Source organism: Ranitomeya imitator, chromosome 3 (genome assembly GCF_032444005.1).
Source record: "Ranitomeya imitator isolate aRanImi1 chromosome 3, aRanImi1.pri, whole genome shotgun sequence".
Classification (NCBI taxonomy): Eukaryota; Metazoa; Chordata; class Amphibia; order Anura; family Dendrobatidae; genus Ranitomeya; species Ranitomeya imitator.
The window spans coordinates 336,441,436-336,462,717 of NC_091284.1; the positions used below are offsets into that span (position 1 = coordinate 336,441,436).

A 21,282-nucleotide genomic window follows, 5' to 3' on the forward strand; every position below is an offset into this window, starting at 1 on the left:
TATACACACATATACATATATATACACAGTACAGACCAAAAGTTTGGACACCTCATTTAAAGATTTTTCTGTATTTTCAAGACTATGAAAATTGTAAATTCACACTGCAGGTATCAAAACTATGAATTAACACATGTGGAATTATATACAAAAAAAAAGTGTGAAACAACTGAAAATATGTCTTATATTCAAGATTCTTCAAAGTAGCCACCTTTTGCTTTGATGACTGCTTTGCACACTCTTGGCATTCTCTTGATGAGCTTCAAGAGGTAGTCACCGGAAATGGTTTTCACTTTACAGGTGTACCCTGTCAGGTTTAATAAGTAGGATTTCTTGCCTTATAAATGGGGTTGGGACCATCAGTTGTTTTGTGCAGAAGTCTGGTGGATACACAGCTGATAGTCCTACTGAGTAGACTGTTAGAATTTGTATTATGGCAAGAAACAAGCAGCTAAGTAAAGAAAAAAGAGTGGCCATCATTACTTTAAGAAATGAAGGTCAGTCACTCCGAAAAATTGTGAAAACTTTGAAAGTGTCCCCAAGTGCAGTTGCAAAAACCATCAAGCGCTACAAAGAAACTGGCTCACATGAGGACCTCCCCAGGAAAGGAAGACCAGGAGTCACCTCTGCTTCTGAGGATAAGTTTATCCGAGTCACCAGCCTCAGAAATTGCAGGTTAACAGCAGCTCAGATTAGATACCAGGTCAATGCCACACAGAGTTCTAGCAACAGACACATCTCTACAACAACTGTTAAGAGGAGACTTTGTGCAGCAGGCCTTCATGGTAAAATAGCCGCTAGGAAACCACTGCTAAGGACAGGCAACAAGCAGAAGAGACTTGTTTGGGCTAAAGAACACAAGGAATGGACATTAGACCAGTGGAAATCTGTGCTTTGGTCTGATGAGTCCAAATTTGAGATCTTTGATTCCAACCACCGTGTCTTTGTGCGACGCAGAAAAGGTGAACGGATGGACTCTACATGCTGGTTCCCACCGTGAAGCATGGAAGAGGAGGTGTGATGGTGTGGGGGTGATTTGCTGGTGACACTGAAGGGGATTTATTCAAAATTGAAGGCATACTGAACCAGCATGGCTACCACAGCATCTTGCAGCGGCATGCTATTCCATCCGGGTGCGTTTAGTTGGACCATCATTTATTTTTCAACAGGACTATGACCCCAGGGCTATTTGACCAAGAAGGAGAGTGATGGGGTGCTACGCCAGATGACCTGGCCTCCACAGTCACCAGACCTGAACCCAATCGAGATAGTTTGGGGTGATCTGGACCGCAGAGTGAAGGCAAAAGGGCCAACAAGTGCTAAGCATCTCTGGGAACTCCTTCAAGATTGTTGGAAGACCATTCCCGGTAACTACCTCTTGAAGCTCATCAAGAGAATGCCAAGAGTGTGCAAAGAAGTCATCAAAGCAAAAGGTGGCTACTTTGAACAACCTAGAATATAAGACATAATTTCAGTTGTTTCACACTTTTTTGTTAAGTATATAATTCCACATGTTAATTCATAGTTTTGATGCCTTCAGTGTGAATTTACAATATTCATAGTCATGAAAATACAGAAAAATCTTTAGATGAAAAGGTATGTCCAAACTTTTGGTCTGTACTATACTGTACTATAGTTAATAAATAACATTTCCCACATGTCTAATTTACATTAGCACAATTTTGGAACCAACATTTTTTTGTTAGGGAGTTATAAGGGTTAAAAGTTGACCAGCAACTTCTCATTTTTACAACACCATTTTTTTTTTCTCATTTGAAGTCATTTTGATGGGTCTATATGATAGAATGGTGTCACACTTGGGTATTTTCTAAAAACTGCACCCCTCAAGGTGCTCAAAACCACATTCAAGAAGTTTATTAACCCTTCTGGTGCTTCACAGCAATTTTTGGAATGTTTAAATAAAAATGAACATTTAACTTTTTTTCACAAAAAAATTTATTCAGCTCCAATTTGTTTTATTTTACCAAGGGTAACAGGAGAAAATGGACCCCAAAAGTTGTTGTCCAATTTGTCCTGAGTACGCCGATACCCCATATGTGGGGGTAAACCACTGTTTTGGCGCAAAAGAGAGCTCGGAAGGGAAGGAGCACCAATTGACTTTTCAACGCTAAATTGACAGAAATTGAGATGGGACGCCATGTTGCGTTTTGAGAGCCACTGATGTGCCTAAACATTGAAACCACCCACAAGTGACACCATTTTGGAAAGTAGACCCCCTAAGGAACTTATCTAGATGTGTGGTGAGCGCTTTGACCCACCAAGTGCTTCACAGAAGTTTATAATGCAGAACTGTAAAAATAAAAAATCATATTTTCACAAAAATGATTTTTGCCCCCAATTTTTTATTTTCCCAAGGGTAAGAAGAAACTGGACCGAAAAAGTTGTTGTACAATTTGTTCTGAGTACGCTGATACCCCATCTGTGGGGGTAAACCACTGTTTGGGCGCAAGGGAGAGCTTGGAAGGGAAGGAGCACCAATTGACTTTTCAATGCAAAATTGACAGGAATTGAGATGGGACGCCATGTTGCGTTTGGAGAGCCACTGATGTGCCTAAACATCGAAACCCCCCACAAGTAACACCATTTTGAAAAGTAGACCCCCTAAGGAACTCATCTAGATGTGCTGTGAGAGCTTTGAACCCCCAAGTGTTTCACTACAGTTCATAATGCAGAGCCGTGAAAAAAAAAAAATTTTCCCACAAAAATTATTTTTTAACCCCCAGTTTTGTATTTTCCCAAGGGTAACAGGAGAAATTTGACCCCAAAAGTTGTTGTCCAATTTGTCCTGAGTACGCTGATACCCCATATGTGGGGGGAGCCACCGTTTGGGCGCATGGAGAGCTCGGAAGGAAAGGAGCGCCATTTGGAATGCAGACTTAAATGGATTAGTCTGCAGGCGTCACAATGCGTTTGCAGAGCCCTTAATGTACCTAAACAGTAGAAACCCCCCACAAGTGACCCCATATTGGAAACTATACCCCCCAAGGAACTTATCTAGATGTGTTGTGAGAACTTTGAACCCTTAGTGTTTCACTAGTTTATAACGCAGAGCCGTGAAAAAAAATCTTTTTTTTTTCTTTTTCCACAAAAAATTTTTTTTTAGCCCCCAGTTTTGTATTTTCCCATGGGTAACAGGAGAAATTGGACCCCAAAAGTTGTTATCCAATGTGTCCTGAGTACGCCGATACTCCATATGTTGGGGTAAACCCCTGTTTGGGCGCACGAGAGAGCTCAGAAGGGAAGGAGAACTGTTTTGCTTTTTCAACGCAGAATTGGCTGGAATTGAAATCGGACGCCATGCTGCGTTTTGAGAGCCCCTTGATGTGCCTAAACAGTGGAAACCCCCAATTATTACTGAGACCCTAATCCAAACACACCCCTAACCCTAATCTCAACGGTAACCCTAACCACACCCCTAATCCTAATCCCAACTGTAAATGTAATCCAGACCCTAACTTTAGCCTCAACCCTAACTTTAGCCCCAACCCTAACTTTAGCCCCAACCCTAAATGTAGCCCTAACCCGAACTCCAATTAAAAAAATGTATTTATTTCCATTTTAACATTAAATCGCTTTTTATTCCAATTTTTGTGAAGCAGAATGACCAAAGACCAGCTATTCATTAATTTCTTTTTTTTTTTTTTTTTTTTGGGGGGGGGGGGGGGGGGGGTTGGAGGGTTATACTGTTCCACGTTTGGTAAAATGGATAAAGCAGTTTTATTCTTCGGTTCAGTACGATTACAGCGATACCTCATTTATGTTATTTTTTTATGTTTTGGCGCTTTTATACGATTATTTTTTTCTGTAAAAATTTTTATTTTTGCATCGCTTTATTCTGAGGACTAACTTTTTTATTTTTTCGCTGATGCTGTATGGCGGCTCGTTTTTTCGGGACAAGATGACGTTTTCAGCGGTACCATGTTTATTTATATCAGTCTTTTTGATCGCATGTTAATCCACTTTTTGTTCGGGGGTATGATAAAGCGTTGTTTTTTGCCTTTTTTTACGGTGTTCACTGAAGGGGTTAACTAGTGGGACAGTTTTATAAGTCGGGTCGTTACGAACGCGACGATACTAAATATGTGTACTTTTATTGTTTTTTTTATTATTCAGATAAAGGAATGTATTTATTGGAACAATTTTTTTTTATTATTATTATTATTTAGGAATTATTTTTTTTTCCACACATGCAAAAAAAATATTTTTTACTTTTTTACTTTGCCCCGGGGGGGGGGGCATCACATTTTATTGACAGATCGCTGATCTGACACTTTGCTGTGCACGGTGTCAAATCAGGGATCACACAGGCACAGTAGGGACGCTTACCAGCGCTTGCTCTGAGCAGGCGCTGGTAAGCCCCCTCCCTGCAGGACCCGGATGCAGCCCCGCGGCCATTTTGGCTCCGGGTCTGCAGGGAGGAGGAGGTGGTAAGAGACCCTCGCAGCAAAGCGATCACTTCGCGTTGCTCCGAGGGTCTCATGGAAGCACGCAGGGATCCCCCTCCCTGCGCGATGCTTCCCTATACCACCGTAACACTGCGATCATGTTTGATCGCAGTGTGCCGGGGGTTAATATGCCGGGGGCGGTCCATGACCGCTCCTGGCACATAGTGCCGGATGTCAGCTGTGATAGTCAGCTGACGGTCGGCCGCGCTCCCCAAGTGAGGCAGGCTGATCGCTCTGGATGTACTATTCCGTCCTTGGGAAGTAGGGCCCAACCCACAAGGAAGGAATAGTACGTCCAATGGCAGAAAAGGGTTAAAGAGATATATTGTATCCAATTTTCTTGTTACTTGACCACTAAACTCTAAACTCTAAAAAATAAAAATCATTTTGATGCAAAGAGACATTCTGACAATGTGCCACGTGTCTACTTTCAGAAAACAGAGGAATGGAGGAATAATATCAATTCTTTATTTTGTAATTTAACAATATTACTTATACATATCAAAAGTGTGAAAATTGTTCTGCTAAGAGGTGCAAAATGGAATAACCCCTAGCAGCAAAAAGGGTTAAGATGAAGCTTACCTCATGCCTGGCATGGGAGGCATCTGGTTGTGTGGGGTTGATGCTGGTGTAGGAGGCTTCAGATCCCCTCCTTCGGCCATGGAACTACTTGTGGACTGTGGAGTCTGCGGTCCCTGCATGGAGCCCGAGCCAGCTAAATTAATGGAAACCATTAATCGGGGAAAAAAATTACAAACACACAAAAGGAAGACACTCTAGTTCTGGTCATATTCATGATAAAAAAATTTTTTTTACCCGGAGATGGTGGTTGAATTTTTGCTTGTTTTTTCGCTTCTGCAGATGCAAAAATATCAGGTGGTGGGTCTTCTCCCCTCTCAATTTTGCACTCAAATGCATACAAACACTGTATGTACTGTTTCTTTAAAGAGCTAGCTGCGCTGCTTGATGTGCCCACATTGAGGTTTGTTGCAAGCTCTCTCCACTTCTTATTCTTATTTACCTGTAGAAGGGAAAAATAAATTGATTTGGGAGAATTTGGAAAATAAAACAAACAGCCCAGAGAGATAAATTTAACTTTGGGACATAACAGACCTGGGTGAGTCCACCAATATCCTTGACAGACATGTACAGACGGTACAAGTCTAAGGGCTTTCTGCCAACAGCAGGTAGATTAGTCATGCCCATCGCTTTCTCTTCTGTGAACGATAGGTAGCGATCAACCCACATTTTCCTCTCTGGTTCACCACCTAATTCATACAATTTTGTGATTTTCTCATTTGTAGTGGTAGAGGAGCTGGATTTCTGTTGATAGAAATAAAACAAAAGTATTACAACAATTGTGGAGAATGACCGGCTATGCAAATTTTAAATTTTAATATTTATAGCCATCTGGAAAATTTTTTTTTTTTTTTTATTTTTTTTTTTAAAGTGCATGAAGTTATATTTTAAAGTAAAAAGACAGCTCTGTAGCCAACTAGCTGTTAAAGTACTGAATAATTGAGGGCCTTTATTAGTCAACTAAAAATAGGAACACTACTTAGGCTTCCTCAATACAGATTTACCTTTTGCTTAAAAATGTGATTAAAGATGACCTGTCTCCAGATTAAAAAGGCGTTCAAGACTTTTTTGTTTGTTCCAAATGGTTTCAAAGATATAGGCTTTTTTAATTTAGTAATAACGTCTACCGTCTTTGCAAAGGGAGTATTGCTCACAGGATTCTCTGCCATCAGCTTTAACCCCTTACAGGCAATAATTGTACAAATTACATCCAATATTGGGTCCAAGTCTGATGCCATCTCAGGAGCTATGTCCGCATATTTCCCAGCAGACATCAGTGGCGCAGTGGTTAGCACAGCAGCCTTGCAGCGCTGGAATCCTGGGTTCAAATCCCACCAAGGACAACATCTGCAAGGAGTTTGTATGTTCTCCCCGTGTTTGCGTGGGTTTCCTCCGGGTTCTCAGATTTCATCCCAAATTCCAAAGACATACTGATAGATTCCCTATCAGTATGTCTTATAAAAATAAAGATTATTATTATTATCAGGGTTATTCGGCTATCATGGGTAGAGCTCCAATCGCTGCAGTTTGTCTGTTAGACGTCACTGCTAATTGGCCCAAGAGATTAGCACAGTTCTAAGCGATCACGAGGTGTTGATAGCATGACATGACAGCTGGGATTCTGCTGAAGATCACGGTGCCTATCATGACAGTGCTACTATTGAGAACAGCAAGCAACTTGTCCTCATAGGACTGCGATTTGCACTACATGCAGAAATACTGTGTTTATTGCTGTATATTGTATAAGCGATAGGATAATCATAGGTTAAAGTCACCTAAAGGGGACTACAAAACAGTATAAAAAAAATACACTGCTCAAAAAAATAAAGGGAACACATATCACATCCTAGATATCACTGAATGTCTTATATCCTAGGTTCTTCAAAGTAGCCACCTTTTGCTTTGATGACTGCTTTGCACACTTTTGGCATTCTCTAGGCTACTTTGAAGAACCTAGAATATAAGACATATTTTCAGTTGTTCCACAATGTTTTGTTATGTATATAATTCCACGTGTTAATTCATAGTTTTGATGCCTTCAGTGTGAATGTACAATTTTCATAGTCATGAAAATACAGAAAAATCTTTAAATGAAAAGTTGTGTCCAAACTTTTGGTCTGTAATATATATATTTAAGTTTGAATCACCCCCCTCTGAGACATGATGCGCTGATTGGACGAAGGCCTAATGTGTCACACCAGCGCTGGAGTCAGTGTCTCCACCTTCGACCATGAAGAGGAAGTCAGGGCTGCAGCTGAACCAGGACCTCCTTTTCATGTTCAGGTTGTCGGAAGGTGGAGACCGCGACGCCAGCGCTGATTGAGTGTCGGACATTACATGTTATTCCACCGCATCAGAGCCCCAAAACCACAAGTGCCAACACTGCGGGTACAGCATGGGAGTGGGAAGAGTGTATAGGCTTTATTATATTACTAGATGGTGGCCCGATTCTAACGCATCGGGTATTCTAGAATATGCATGCCCACGTAGTATATTGCCCAGCCCACGTAGTATATTGCCCAGCCCACGTAGTATATTGCCCAGTGACGTAGTATACAGCACAGAGCCACGTAGTATATTGCACAGCGACGTAGTATACAGCATAGAGCCACGTAGTATATTGCCCAGCCACGTAGTATATTGCCCAGCCATGTAGTATATTTGGCCAGTCACGTATGTCACAGGTTAAAAAAATTAAAAAAAAACATACTCACCGAGGGCCCCTTGTAGTTCGGTCACATGACCGTGACGTTATGGCAGGTCATTCTCGCGCAGGCCCTATGATGACGTCACTGTCACATGACCGTCGTGGCAGGTCCTTCTCCCATACCATTCTTGGCACCGGAGCGTGGCAAAAGTTGAGTATATAATGATTATTTGTTGTTTTTTTTTTTTGTTTGTTTTTTTTAACATTAGATGTTTTTACTATTGACGCTGCATAGGCATCATCAATAGTAATAACTTGGTCACACAGGGTTCATAGCGGCAGTAACGGAGTGAGTTACCCGCAGCATAACGCGGTCCGTTACCGCTGGCATTAACCCTGTGTGAGCGGTGACTGCGGGGAGTATGGAGCGGGCGCCGACTGCAGGGGAATAGGGAGGGACTGATCGGACTGTAGCCGCAGATTGGTCACGGCAGCCATGACAGGCAGCTGGCGAGACCAATCAGCGACCTGGATTCCATGACAGACAGAGGCCGCGACCAATGAATATCCCGTGACAGACAGAAAGACAGAAGGACAAAGACGGAAGAAACCCTTAGACAATTATATAGTAGATTGAGGCCAAACATTTAGTTGAAGTAGGGGTTGTCCTAATAGGGTCCTAATTCATTCATTTTGTATCTGTAAGTCTGTTCTGTAACAAAATATAGAAGTAAACTAATCAAGAAACGCCATAATGAGAAAAGAATAAACAAAACCTGAAACACTTTGTGCATGGCATTGCCTTAATAGTACTGGCCAGGAATATCACATTGCTAGGTTTTTAGAGGGTAAATGAAAAAATGACAGTGGATCAATTTGAACGCAGTATAAAGGTCTACACAAAATAAAAAATAAAAAAAAAAATCAGTTCAATGCATCCGAATGGGACTCATTTAGTGGTAATATGAATGTCTCAAAGTCTAATTCAGATTAATAAAAATTTAATTTTTACAACATTTTCCAAACACAAATTTTGTCCTTAAAGTGATACCATGTTGTGGTACCCCCACGCGGGTCAAAATGTTTAACTCCTTCTCCGGCAGGCCATTTTCAATTTCATTTTTTTTCCTCATCATCTTCCAAGAGTGATAACTTTTTTTTATTTTTCTAGCCATATAGCCGTACAAAGGCTTGCTTTTTGTGGAACCAATTGTACTTTCGAAAGACACTATTAATGTAAAAATGCAATTCCAGAATTGCTTTTAGGGTTTATTTATTATGTTCACTATAAGCCAAAACTGACAGAGCAAAACCATTCTCCAGGTCAGAACAAGTACGCAGATAGCAAACAGTTTTGTTTTTTTAATTTAAGTGGTGAGAAAAAAAAAGTTCAGGAATTTGTATGTATTTTTTTGCTTTTGTCGCCATTTTCCCGAGACTTCATTTTACCAGATCTGTCAGAGGTTTTTTTTCTTTTAGCTCTGAGCGAACGTTTTTACGGATACCATTTTGAAGGAAATCGGATGTTTTCATTTCAATGTTGAGGCGGCAAAATAAAATCATAACTTTGCGATTTAGATTTTTTTAATTCATTTTCAGATCAAATTAATTGTATATTTTGATAGATCAGACATTTCCATGCTCTTTGACACCAAATGTGTATTTTTTATTTATATTTTTTTTTAACCCGTTCACCACCATGGGTTTTTCAGTTTCTGAGTTTCGGTTTTTTACTCCCCTTCTTCCAAGAGCCATAACTTATTTTTCCATCAATATGGTCATGTGAGGGCTTGTTTTTTGCAGTACAAGGCGTATTTTTGAATTATACCATTGGTTTTTCCATATAGTGTACTGGAAAATAGGAAAAAAAATTCCAAATGCGGTGAAATTGCAAAAAAAAAAAAAAAAGTTCAATTCCACATTTTTATTTTGCCATGTTCACCAAATGCTAAAACTGACCTATCACGATTCTTCTGCCCATTACGAGTTCATGGATACCAAACACGTATAGGTTCTTATGTTATGTTTCATTAAACATGTCTCATGTTTAATGTATTTGTCTATATTTGCCCCGTATTCACATGTAAAGCGCCATGGAATAAATGGCGCTATAAAAAAAATATAAAAATGTATAATAATGTTATTTAAGTGGTGGAAAAAAATCCAAAGTTATTTTTTTTTTTTTTTTTAATGGAGTGGAGGCAATTTAAACTTATATTTTTCATATTTTTAAAAATTTATTTTACTTCACACTTGCTTTAATCGAAGCTGCGATCATCTGATCACCGGTGTTACACAGAGCAGGGCTTGAGCTTGTGCTATACATAGTTGTGCATAGCAGGATGACCGTAATGACAAAGAAGCCAGCAATAGACCCCAGCTGTCATTGCAACCCAGCAATCACGTGACCCAAGTGCCGATGGGAGCGTGTAATGACGCGCATCCTTGTCCGCGTGTTAAATAGCGCTGTCAGAGACAAGACAGTGGGATTTAACAGGTAATAAATTTTATTTCTATAGCGCCAACATATTCCACAGCAATTTACATTTTAGAGGGGACTTGTACATACAATGCACATTACAGCATAACACACACATAGATCAAAACAGATACCAAGAGGAATGAGGGCCCTACTCGCAAGCTTACAATCTATGAGGAAAAGGGGAGACACGAGAGGTGGATGGTAACAATTGCTTTCGTTGTTCGGACCAGCGATAGTGTAAGAATTGGGTATTCATGTAATGCTGCATGATACCGTTGTAAGCCTAAGTATGTAACAGTACAGACACAGAGTGCTATTAACTGCATAAAGCATGTGAGAACATGATGCGAGGAACCTGATTATGGTAAAAATTTTGAATGGGCCACACAGGGATCGTTAGTTTAATGTGTTGAAACGGTTAGCCAGTCTGAACAAGTGCGTTTTTAAGGCACGCTTAAAACTGTGGGGATTGAGGATTGATCGTATTAACCTGGGTAGAGCATTCCAAAGAATTGGCGCAGCACGTGAAAAGTCTTGGAGACGGGAGTGGGAGGTTCTAATTATGGAGAATGCTAACCTCAGGTCATTAGCGGAGCGGAGGGCACGGGTAGGGTGGTAGACTGAGACCAGGGAGGATATATAGAGTGGTGCTGAGCCATGGAGTGCTTTTTGGATGAGGGTAATAAGTTTGTACTGGATTCTGGAGTGGATGGGTAACCAGTGTAATGACTGGCACAAGGTAGAGGCATCAGTGTAAAGGTCGGTGAGGAATATGATCCTGGCCGCAGCATTCAGGACAGATTGGAGGGGGGAGAGTTTGGCAAGAGGGAGACCGATTAGTAGAGAGTTACAATAGTCCAGACGAGAATGAATAAGAGCAACAGTGAAAGTTTTTGCAGAGTTGAAAGTAAGAAAGGGTCGAATTCTAGAAATGTTTTTGAGGTGCAGATAAGAGCGAGCCAGTGATCGGATGTGGGGGGTGCATGAAAGCTCGGAATCAAGTACAACCCATGGCAAAAATTATGGAATCACCGGCCTTGGAGGATGTTCATTCAGTTCTTTAATTTTGTAGAAAAAAAAGCAGATCACAGGCATGGCACAAAACTAAAGTCATTTCAAATGGCAACTTTCTGGCTTTAAGAAACACTAAAAAAAAAAATCAAGAACAAAAAATGTGGTAGTCAATAATGGTTACTTTTTAAATCCAAGCATAGGGGAAAAATTATGGAATCACCCTGTAAATTTTCATACCCAAAAATAACACCTGGATTAAATTAGATCTGCTTGTTAGTCTGCATCTAAAAAGGAGTTATCACACCTGGAGAGCTGTTGCACCAAGTGGACTGACATGAATCATGGCTCCAACTCGAGAGATGTCAATTGAAACAAGGGAGAGGATTATCAAACTCTTAAAAGAGGGTAAATCATCACGCAATGTTGTAAATAAGATGTTGGTTGTTCACAGCCAACTGTGTCTAAAATCTGGACCAAATACAAACAACATGGGAAGGTTGTTAAAGGCAAACATACTGGTAGACCTAGGAAGACATCACAGCGTCAAGACTGGAAACTTAAAGCAATATGTCTCCAAAACAGGAAATGTACAACAAAACAAGTGAGGAATGAGTGGGTGGAAACTGGAGTCAACGTCTGTGACCGAACTGTAAGAAACCACCTAAACGAAATGGGATTTACATACAGAAAAGCTAAACAAAAGCCATCATTAACACCTAAACAGAAAAAAACAAGGTTACAATGGGCTAAGGAAAAGCAATCGTGGACCGTGGATGACTGGATGAAAGTCATATTCAGTGATGAATCGCGAATCTGCATTGGGCAAGGTGATGCTGCTGGAACTTTTGTTTGGTGCCGTTCCAATGAGATTTATAAAGATGACTGCCTGAAGAGAACATGCAAATTTCCAGTCATTGATGATATGGGGCTGCATGACGGGTAAAGGCACTGGGGAGATGGCTGTCATTACATATTCAATAAATGCACAAGTTTATGTTGATATTTTGGACACTTTTCTTATCCCATCAATTGAAAAGATGTTTGGGGATGATGAAATCATTTTTCAAGATGATAATGCCGTAGAGCAAAAACTGTGAAAACATTCCTTGAAAAAATACACATAAGGTCAATGTCATGGCCTGCAAATAGTCCGGATCTCAATCCAATTGAAAATCTTTGGTGGAAGTTGAAGAAAATGGTCCATGACAAGACTCCAACCTGCAAATCTGATCTGGCAACAGCAATCAGAGAAAGTTGGAGCAAGATTGATGAAGAGTACTGTTTGATACTCATTAAGTCCATGCCTCAGAGACTGCAAGCTGTAATAAAAGCCAGAGGTGGTGCAACAAAATACTAGTGATGTTTTGGAGTGGTTTTATTTTTGTTTTTCGTGATTCCATAAATTTTTCCCGAGAATTGAGTGATTCCATAAGTTTTCCCCTATGCTTGGTTAAGAAAAGTAACCATTACTGATTACCAAATTTTTTTTCTTGATTTCTTTTACTGTTTCTTAAAGCCAAAAAGAGGGATTTTTGTGTGTACTCACCGTAAAATCCTTTTCTCCGAGCCACTCATTGGGGGACACAGGACCATGGGGACACAGGACCATGGGTGTTATGCTGCTGTCACTAGGAGGCTGACACTAAGCCGAGACAAAAAAAGGTTAGCTCCTCCCCTGCAGTATACACCCTCATGCTGGCTTCCAGAGACCCAGTTCAGTGCAAAAGCAGTAGGAGAATAACAAAATATCAAGAAACATTAGAGTATAACATGTCAAAAAACAGTCAAAACCTGAAAAAGGTAACGAGCCGTAAGGCTAACAGGGTGGGTGCGGTGTCTCCCAATGAGTGGCTCGGAGAAAAGGATTTTACGGTGAGTACACACAAAAATCCCCATTTCTCCTTCGCCACATTGGGGGACACAGGACCATGGGACGTCCCAAAGCAGTCCCTGGGAGGGAAACAATAGAACCAAATAACTCAGTGTACCATCTGACTACAAATGCGCAACGGCCGCTTGCAGAATACGTCTGCCAAGGGCCGCGTCCGCAGAGGAGTGAATGTGGACATTGTAGTGCTTTGTGAAAGTATGCAGGCTGGACCACGTTGCAGCCTTGCACACCTGCTCCGCTGTTGCCTGGTGCCGGATGGCCCAGGAAGCACCCATCGACCGAGTGGAGTGTGCTCTAATCCCCGCCGGGATAGGACTGCCCCTGACCCGATAGGATTCCTGGATAGCAGATCGAATCCATCTGGCTATCGTGGCTTTAGACGCAGCCAAACCCTTTCTGTGACCCTCCGGGAGCACGAAAAGGACGTCCGATTTTCTGAAATGAGCCGTTCTGGAAATGTACCTCCTAAGGGCCCGTACCACGTCCAGGGTATGAAGGGCTTTTTCGACCCTGTGTTTAGGTTGCGGGCAAAAAGAGGGAAGAATGATGTCCTCGTTAAGGTGAAAAGATGAGACCACCTTAGGGAGAAAGGCCGGAGATGGGCGTAGAACTACCTTGTCCTGGTGGAAGGCAAGAAAAGGAGCCCTGCAGGATAAAGCGGCCAATTCTGAGACCCGTCTGATAGACGTCACGGCTACAAGGAAGGCAACCTTCCAGGAGAGGACAGAGAGCGGAACGTCCTGAAGGGGTTCAAACGGAGGTTCCTGAAGAACCCCCAGGATTAAGTTGAGATCCCAGGTCTCTAACGGCATTCTGTAGGGAGGTACCACATGGGAGACCCCCTGAATGAAAGTCTTGACTTGAAGGTTGGCAGCGATCCTGCGTTGGAACAGCACGGATAACGCTGAGATCTGACCTTTGAGAGAACTCAGTGCCAAACTGGAACCCAAACCGGACTGAAGGAAATCCAAGATGCAAGGGATAGAGAAGACTAGCGGAGGGTGACCTCGGAGCCTGCACCATGAGAAGAAGTTCTTCCAGGTGCGGTGGTAAATGGAAGCGGAAGACGCCTTGCGAGCGCTTATCATAGTGGGAATGACCTGCTGAGAGAAACCAGCTCGAGTTAGAATCCAGGTTTCAACAGCCACGCCGTTAAACGTAGGGCCTCTGAGCTCTGGTGGCAGATCGGTCCTTGGCGAAGCAGGTCTGGGCGGTCTGGTAACCGCCAGGGGACGTCGGCTACGAGCTGAACGAGCTCCGCGTACCAAGCGCGACGTGGCCAATCAGGGGCGACCAGAATGACTGGAACCCCCTCCGTCTTGATCTTTCGGATCACCTTCGGCAGTAAGGGAAGAGGAGGAAACACGTATGGGAGTTGAAACTGATGCCACGGGAATATCAGCGCGTGCACTCCGATAGGGATCCCGAGAACGAGCAATGAAGTTGTGAACCTTGGCGTTCAATCTGGACGCCATCAGATCCACGTCCGGGGTCCCCCAGCGAAGGCAGATCTGTCAAAAGACCTCTGGATGGAGTTCCCACTCCCCCGAGGCAAGGCCCTAACAGCTCAGAAAGTCTGCCGCCCAGTTTTCGACTCCCGGAATGTGCACCGCGGAAATGGTGGAGTGGTTGGTTTCGGCCCAACGAAGAATGTGGGAGACCTCCTGCATCGCCGCCCTGCTGCGGGTACCCCCCTGGTGGTTTATGTAAGCCACCGCTGTGACGTTGTCCGATTGGACTCGTATCGGGTGACCCGCAAGCAGGGCGTGAAAGCGACTCAGGGCAAGCCTGATCGCACGCATCTCCAGAATGTTGATAGGGAGCCTCGACTCCCGAACAGTCCAACGGCCCTGGGCAGAGTGGTGAAGAAACACCGCACCCCAGCCGAGGAGACTGGAGTTGGTAGTTAGCACTAACCAGCGGATCGGGAGAAAGGACTTCCCCTGGAGAAGAGATGGACCCAGGGACCACCATACAAGAGATTGTCTGACCCGCGGAGACAACGGGCAAGGACGGTCGAGAGATGAGAGACTCCTGTCCCAATTGTCCTGCAGAGCCTGCTGCAAGGGACGGAGATGGAGTTGAGCGAAAGGCACCGCTTCGATTGCTGCAACCATTTTGCCCAGGATCTTCATAGCGAACCGAATGGATCGCGGGCGAGGATGGCAGAGAGACCGGGCTCCTAGCTGAAGCACTTGGGCCTTGGACCCGAGGAAGCAAGACCAGACCCCTTGAAGTGTCCAGAATCATTCCCAGAAAGGAGATGCGTCGGGCAGGAACGGGAGAGGACTTGCTCAAGTTGATCAACCAGCCGAGGCGCGAAAGGGAATCCAAGGTAATGTGGACGCTTGCCTCGCAGGCCTGATAAGCTGGACCCTTTATGAGGAGGTCGTCTAAGTAAGGTAGCACGACCACTCCTCGCGAATGGAGAATGGCCATGACGGCCGCCATGACCTTCGTGAATACCCTGGGTGCCGTGGCAAGACCGAAGGGTTAGGTCGTGAATTGGAAGTGGTCCTCTAGAATGGCAAAGCGGAGGACCTTTGATGTGGAGGGAATATTGGAATGTGAAGATAGGCATCCTTGATGTCTATCGATGCCAAGAATTCCCATCTCTCCATCGAGGAGATGACCGACCGGAGCGATTCCATCCTGAAGTGTCGTACTTTTACGCACTTGTTCAGGAGCTTCAGATCCAAAATGGGGTGCACTTTCCCGTCCTTCTTTGGCACGACGAAGAGGTTTGAGTAGAAACCTTTGAACTTCTCGTGTTCCGGAACTGGAACAATGACACCGCTCTGGCGGAGCTAGTGGATGGCGCAAAGAAGGGCGCGAGACTGAGCTCCCGAACTGGGGAGACGAGAGGGAAAAAAACGAGTTGGAGGAGGAGCAGAGAACTCTATTTTGTAGCCAGACGACACCAGATCCCTGACCCATTCGTCGTGAATGACGGAGAGCCAGGCTTGCTGAAAAAGAAGTAGACGTTCGCCTACTCTGGTGGTATCGACTGGTGCCGTTCCCGAGTCATTGTGAAGGGAATCTGGGGGGCCTGGAACCTCTGGTCCTGGGCTGCCTAGGCTTTGCTTGCCAGGACGGATTCGGCCTGAAAGAGGGACGAACGTCTCTATCTGAGCGAGCGGAGCGGTCTGATCTGGAAAAACCGGCAGGGTTGGACCAGACTGAACTGGTACGAAAGGGCCGAAAACGAAAATATGGCTGGCGCTGGAAGGCCGCCTTGGGCCTCTGTTGGGGAAGGAACTTGCTCTTTCCCTCTGTAGCGTCGGAAATAAGCTGGTCTAGCTTTTCTCCAAAAAGACGCCCGCTCTGAAACGGGAGAGAAATCAGAGATTTTTTAGAGGAGGAATCTGCGCTCCACTCTCTGAGCCAAATAGCCCTTCTGATAGTGATGGCGTTTGAGGCCGCCGATGCTGCGCAATTCGCTGCACCGAGAGATGCGTACATCACGTAATCACCAGCCATGGCAATCTGTTTAGCAAGGTCCGCCATCTCAGATGGAAGATCCTGTTCATGACTGGATTTCGCTAGAGCATCCGCCCAGGAAACCATTGCCTTGGCCACCCAAGCCGCGGCGAAGGAGGGAGATAGGGAAGAACCTGAGGCTTCGTACACTGAGCGAGCTAGGGAATCTAGCTGGCGTTCTGTGGGATTCTTAATCGAAGCGCCATCCGGAACTGATAGGAGCGTTTTGGAAGCAAGGCGCGAAACCGGAGGATCTACTAGAGGGGAATCCGTCCAGTCTTTCACGAGATCTGCCGAAAAAGGATACTTCGATACCAGGTCCTTTTTTTCCCCGTGAAACGCTTATCCGGATGCTCCCTGTGTCGCCTGACTATATCCAGAAAATCTGGGTGAGAGGCGAAAGTCTTGTGAGAACGCTTGGTTCTAGTAAAGGAGACTGAGTGGTCCGGAGCAGAATTAGAGTCATCATCCACCTTAAGGGTATGTGCACACGTCAGGATTGCATCAGGATCTGGTCAGGATATTTCATCAGGATTTGTAAGCCAAAACCAGGAGTGGAACAATTAGAGGAAAAGTATAATAGAAACCTATGCACCACTTCTGCATTTATCACCCACTCCTGGTTTTGGCTACAAATCCTGATGAAAAATCCTGACCAAATCCTGATGCAATCCTGAACGTGTGCACATACCCTTAGAGCGTGATTGACTGCCTCAATGAGGGAGTCAACAGTAGATCTAAACTCCGGAGCATCCGGGTCTAAGGATACATCAGACTCATATTCAGAGTCGTGAACGCTACGAGCCCCCAAAGAGGGTGAGCGAGAGGTGGAACTGCCAGAAGCTGACTGGTGTGGAGAGCGCTCAGGAGAGGTAGTGCGGATCTGTTTTCTGGATGACCGTGCCTCTTTCCGGAGAGAAAGGCCCCTGCTGGCCGACGATTCCCCTGTTACGGAGGGATCTCTTGACACCTGTAGTGGATTGCCCCGTTCCCCAGGAGGGTTCTGAATGGATTTGATGGCATTGGCTAAAAAAATCCACGGACTGTGAAAGTGAAGCGACCCACGCGGGGGGACTAGATACGCCGGAGTCGGTGGAGGGCTCCTGGGCACATGGGGCATCGCAGGCTGAGCAGAGGGGGGAACTTTGAGGCCGAGGAAGTGGAGCCTGGCAGGTGGTACACGCAGAAAAAAAGATCGTATGCACCTTAGAGGATTTTTTAGACCTTGACTGGGACATGGTGTACCTAATGCAAAATAGACCACAGGGTCTATAAACTACGGAAGCGAGGGCGGCACTGCAGAGGAGAGGCTGACGTAGTCTCCTTACCCGAGGTCCTGTGTCCCGCAGAAGAAGGAAGATGTAGGTGACGGCCGGCGATCACAGCGCTGCACGTGGGGGAAGCTGCGGCTGAGAGAGCTGGAGCTGCGGCGTGCAGTGAAGAGATCCAAGATGGCCGCCGAGATCAGGGAGAGAGATCTCGCAGGCGGCGAGAAGCGCCAGGATCGTGAGGCGGCGCCGCAAGATGATGCGAAAAAGGGGGCGGAGCCTATCGGGATGCGGCCTGCAGCTATGCCGAAGCCGGGGACTAAATTTGCGGCTTCGGCCCGGCGCGCAGCCGCTGAGGACCGGAATATGTGGGGCCCAGAAGAAAGTGTGCCACTGTTAAGAGGGAGCCCTCCGGACCGCAGAACCGGCGACCCAACCCCCTCCCCCCCCCCCCCCCCCCCCCCCCCCCGAGACACTTACCCCGATGGAGCATGCTGCACAAGGGGCCTAGGCGAGGTGTGCCTGGGGTGCAAAAAGGACGGTGCAGGGGTTGGGAAGCCTCCAACCACCAACCCCTAAAAGGGGGGTGGAGAGGAACCGTCCACCACCTGAATCAGCCGCATAAACAGTGGTGATGCAGTGTGGGCTGCACGGACGCCACAGGGAATAGTGCCTCTGTACAGCCAAGGGTGAAACCTGGTGGGCAGGGCAGATGTCCGGCAATAAAAAGGCCTGGCTGCAGAAGAGGATACTGAAGGTAAAACCCAGTGCTTGTCTGTACTTGGTGGGGAGATCGGTGCCCGTGAAAGGGTCCGTCGCCCAAAAGGGTCAGCTCAGGCAGTGGCTCCCACGTCGCAGGAGAGGATACGGAGAGGTGGAACTCCCGTGCTCGCTTGTTGTTGGTTCGGGGGAGATCGGAACATGAAAGAATCCGTCGCCCCCTTCGTCCGGATAGAAAGAATAAAAATCAGTGTGCCTCCTACGGACACCAAGCTTGAACTGGGTCTCTGGAAGCCAGCATGAGGGTGTATACTGCAGGGGAGGAGCTAACCTTTTTTTTGTCTCAGCTTAGTGTCAGCCTCCTAGTGACAGCAGCATAACACCCATGGTCCTGTGTCCCCATGGTCCTGTGTCCCCCAATGTGGCGAAGGAGAAAGTTGCCATTTGAAATGACTTTAGTTTTGTGCCATGTCTGTGATCTGCTTTTTTCTACAAAACAAAAACAACTGAATGAACATCCTCCAAAGCTGGTGATTCCATAATTTTTGCCATGGGTTGTATGACCCTACGACAGCGGGCATGTTGCTGGGGAGTAATGGTGGAACCACACAAGGAAATGGCAATGTCAGGCATAGGTACATTAGTACAGGGAGGAAACACAAGGAGCTCAGTTTTTGAGAGGTTCAGTTTCAGATAGAGGGAGGACATGACGTTAGAGACTGTGGTAAGACAATTACTGGTGTTTTCTAAAAAGGCAGGCATGATATGAAGAGAAGTATATAATTGGGTGTCATCAGCATAGAGATGGTACTGGAAACCAAATCTACCGATTGTTTGACCAATAGGGGCAGTATACAAAGAAGAGGAGGGGCCTAGAACCGATCCTTGAGGAACCCCAACAATAAGGGGAAGATGAGAGGAGGAAGAGCCAGCAAAATATACAGTGAAGGAGCGGTCAGAGAGATAGGAGGACCAGGAGAGAACGGTGTCCTTGAGGCCGATGGAGCGGAGCATAGTGAGGAGGAGCTGATGATCCAGAGTGTCGAATGCTGCAGAGAGATCCAAGATAATTAGCAGGGAGCAGTGACCGTTCTATTTAGTTGTTCGTAGATCATTAGAGACTTTAGTGAAGGCAGTTTCGGTAGCGTGTAAAGAGCGGAAACCAGATTATAAAGGGTCGAGAAGAGAGTTATCTGAGAGATAGCGGATAAGACGGGAGTGGACCAGGCACTCGAGGAGTTTAGAGATGAAGGGAAGATTAGAGACAGGTCTATAGTTAGCAGCACAGTTTTGATCGAGGGATGGTTTTTTAAGTTATGGATGTATGATGGCATGTTTAACCCCTTACCGACCTCCGCCGTACTAATACGGCGGAGGTCGGTACCCCCACCTTGATGCGGGCTGCGGCAGTGAGCCCGCATCAAACCCAGGATATGTCAGCTGTTTTAAACCGCTGACATGTGCCCGCAATAGCGGCAGGTGAAATCGCGATTCACCAGCCGCTATTAAATAGTTAAATGCCGCTGTCAAAAGCGGACAGCGACATTTAACCAGCGCTTCCGGCCACCTGGCCGGAAATGAGCGCATCGCCGACCCCCGTCACACGATCGGGGGTCAGCGATGCGTCGACATAGCAACCAGAGGTTTCCTTGAGACCTCTATGGTTATTGATGCCGGCTTGCTGTGAGCGCCACCCAGTGGTCGGCGCTCATAGCAAGCTTGTAATTCAGCTACATAGCAGCGATCATCAGATCGCTCCTATGTAGCAGAGCCGATCAATACAAAATATAAATTCAGGGTGCACTCTAGCCGTAAGTCAAATAAGAAAAGGGGGGGGGGTGCAAGGCCAAGTCCACTAGTATATAACACAAAAAGGAAGAGAAAAGAATGGACTAAAAGAGGCCTGCACAACCACCTAGAAAGATAATAAAACTCGTTTTATTGAACACCACAAAAAACAACATAACACTTAAAATACAACAATGTGTAAAACACCCCAATATATCCTGGTAAATAAGCAGCAATATACACACAGTATGTATCGTCAGACTATCCTAAACGTGTAGTCCCACATGCTAGCAAGCCTAAGTATACCATAAGAAAAAGAGCAGTATGGTATATATATTATATAGTCAAAGAAATGAAAAATGAGAGCTCATAAAATATGAATAAAATACCTAAGCTCAAGGATGATAGAAAAAATATATATTACATGTCAAGATGGCACATCGAGATACAGCTCATAACATGTGGGTAACCAGGTATGGCCCAAGTGGGATATAGCCTGGGTGGTTACATCAAAGCTCCCCTATAGAGAATAGAAACGGCATTACGCCGAATAAATACTCAGCTGAATCTGAGGTATGGTGGAGTGGAGCCAAAAAAGCCCAGAGGCTAAAGTAGTGCTGCAGAGCCGCATGTCATGAGTGACCAGCAAATGATCAGGAGGGGGTGTAAAGACAGAGCCCCACGCGTATCGCCGCCGCAGCGGCTTCGTCAGGGGAAGCAGAGCAGAGCTTTGTGGTATGTCCTGATGAAGGGGTCACCTGAACCCTGAAACGCGTAGAATAAACCACGTTGAAAACATCTACAATTTTTTTAAATTCTTCTTGCGGCAGCGCAGGGATGATCGTTTTTTCTCCTATCTAAGTGTGTGCTTCAATCAGGTCCTGCACTGACCTGTGGATCTGCAGCAGCCGCCATTAATATATATTTACTTCCTTCAATCTCACCAG

General features: G+C 45.2%; 1 protein-coding gene across 1 annotated transcript in view; it reads right to left on the bottom strand.

Moving 5' to 3' along the window:
- ARID1A (AT-rich interaction domain 1A) overlaps positions 1 to 21,282 on the bottom strand; it is a 178,942-nt gene that overhangs the window by 32,179 nt on the left and 125,481 nt on the right. Inside the window, exons 11-13 of the mRNA XM_069756749.1 lie at positions 5,580 to 5,789; positions 5,283 to 5,487; positions 5,049 to 5,181 (exon numbers count right to left, since the gene is read on the bottom strand). Of these exons, the coding sequence (XP_069612850.1) occupies positions 5,049 to 5,181; positions 5,283 to 5,487; positions 5,580 to 5,789 (548 nt within the window). The remainder of the gene's footprint in view (positions 1 to 5,048; positions 5,182 to 5,282; positions 5,488 to 5,579; positions 5,790 to 21,282) is intronic.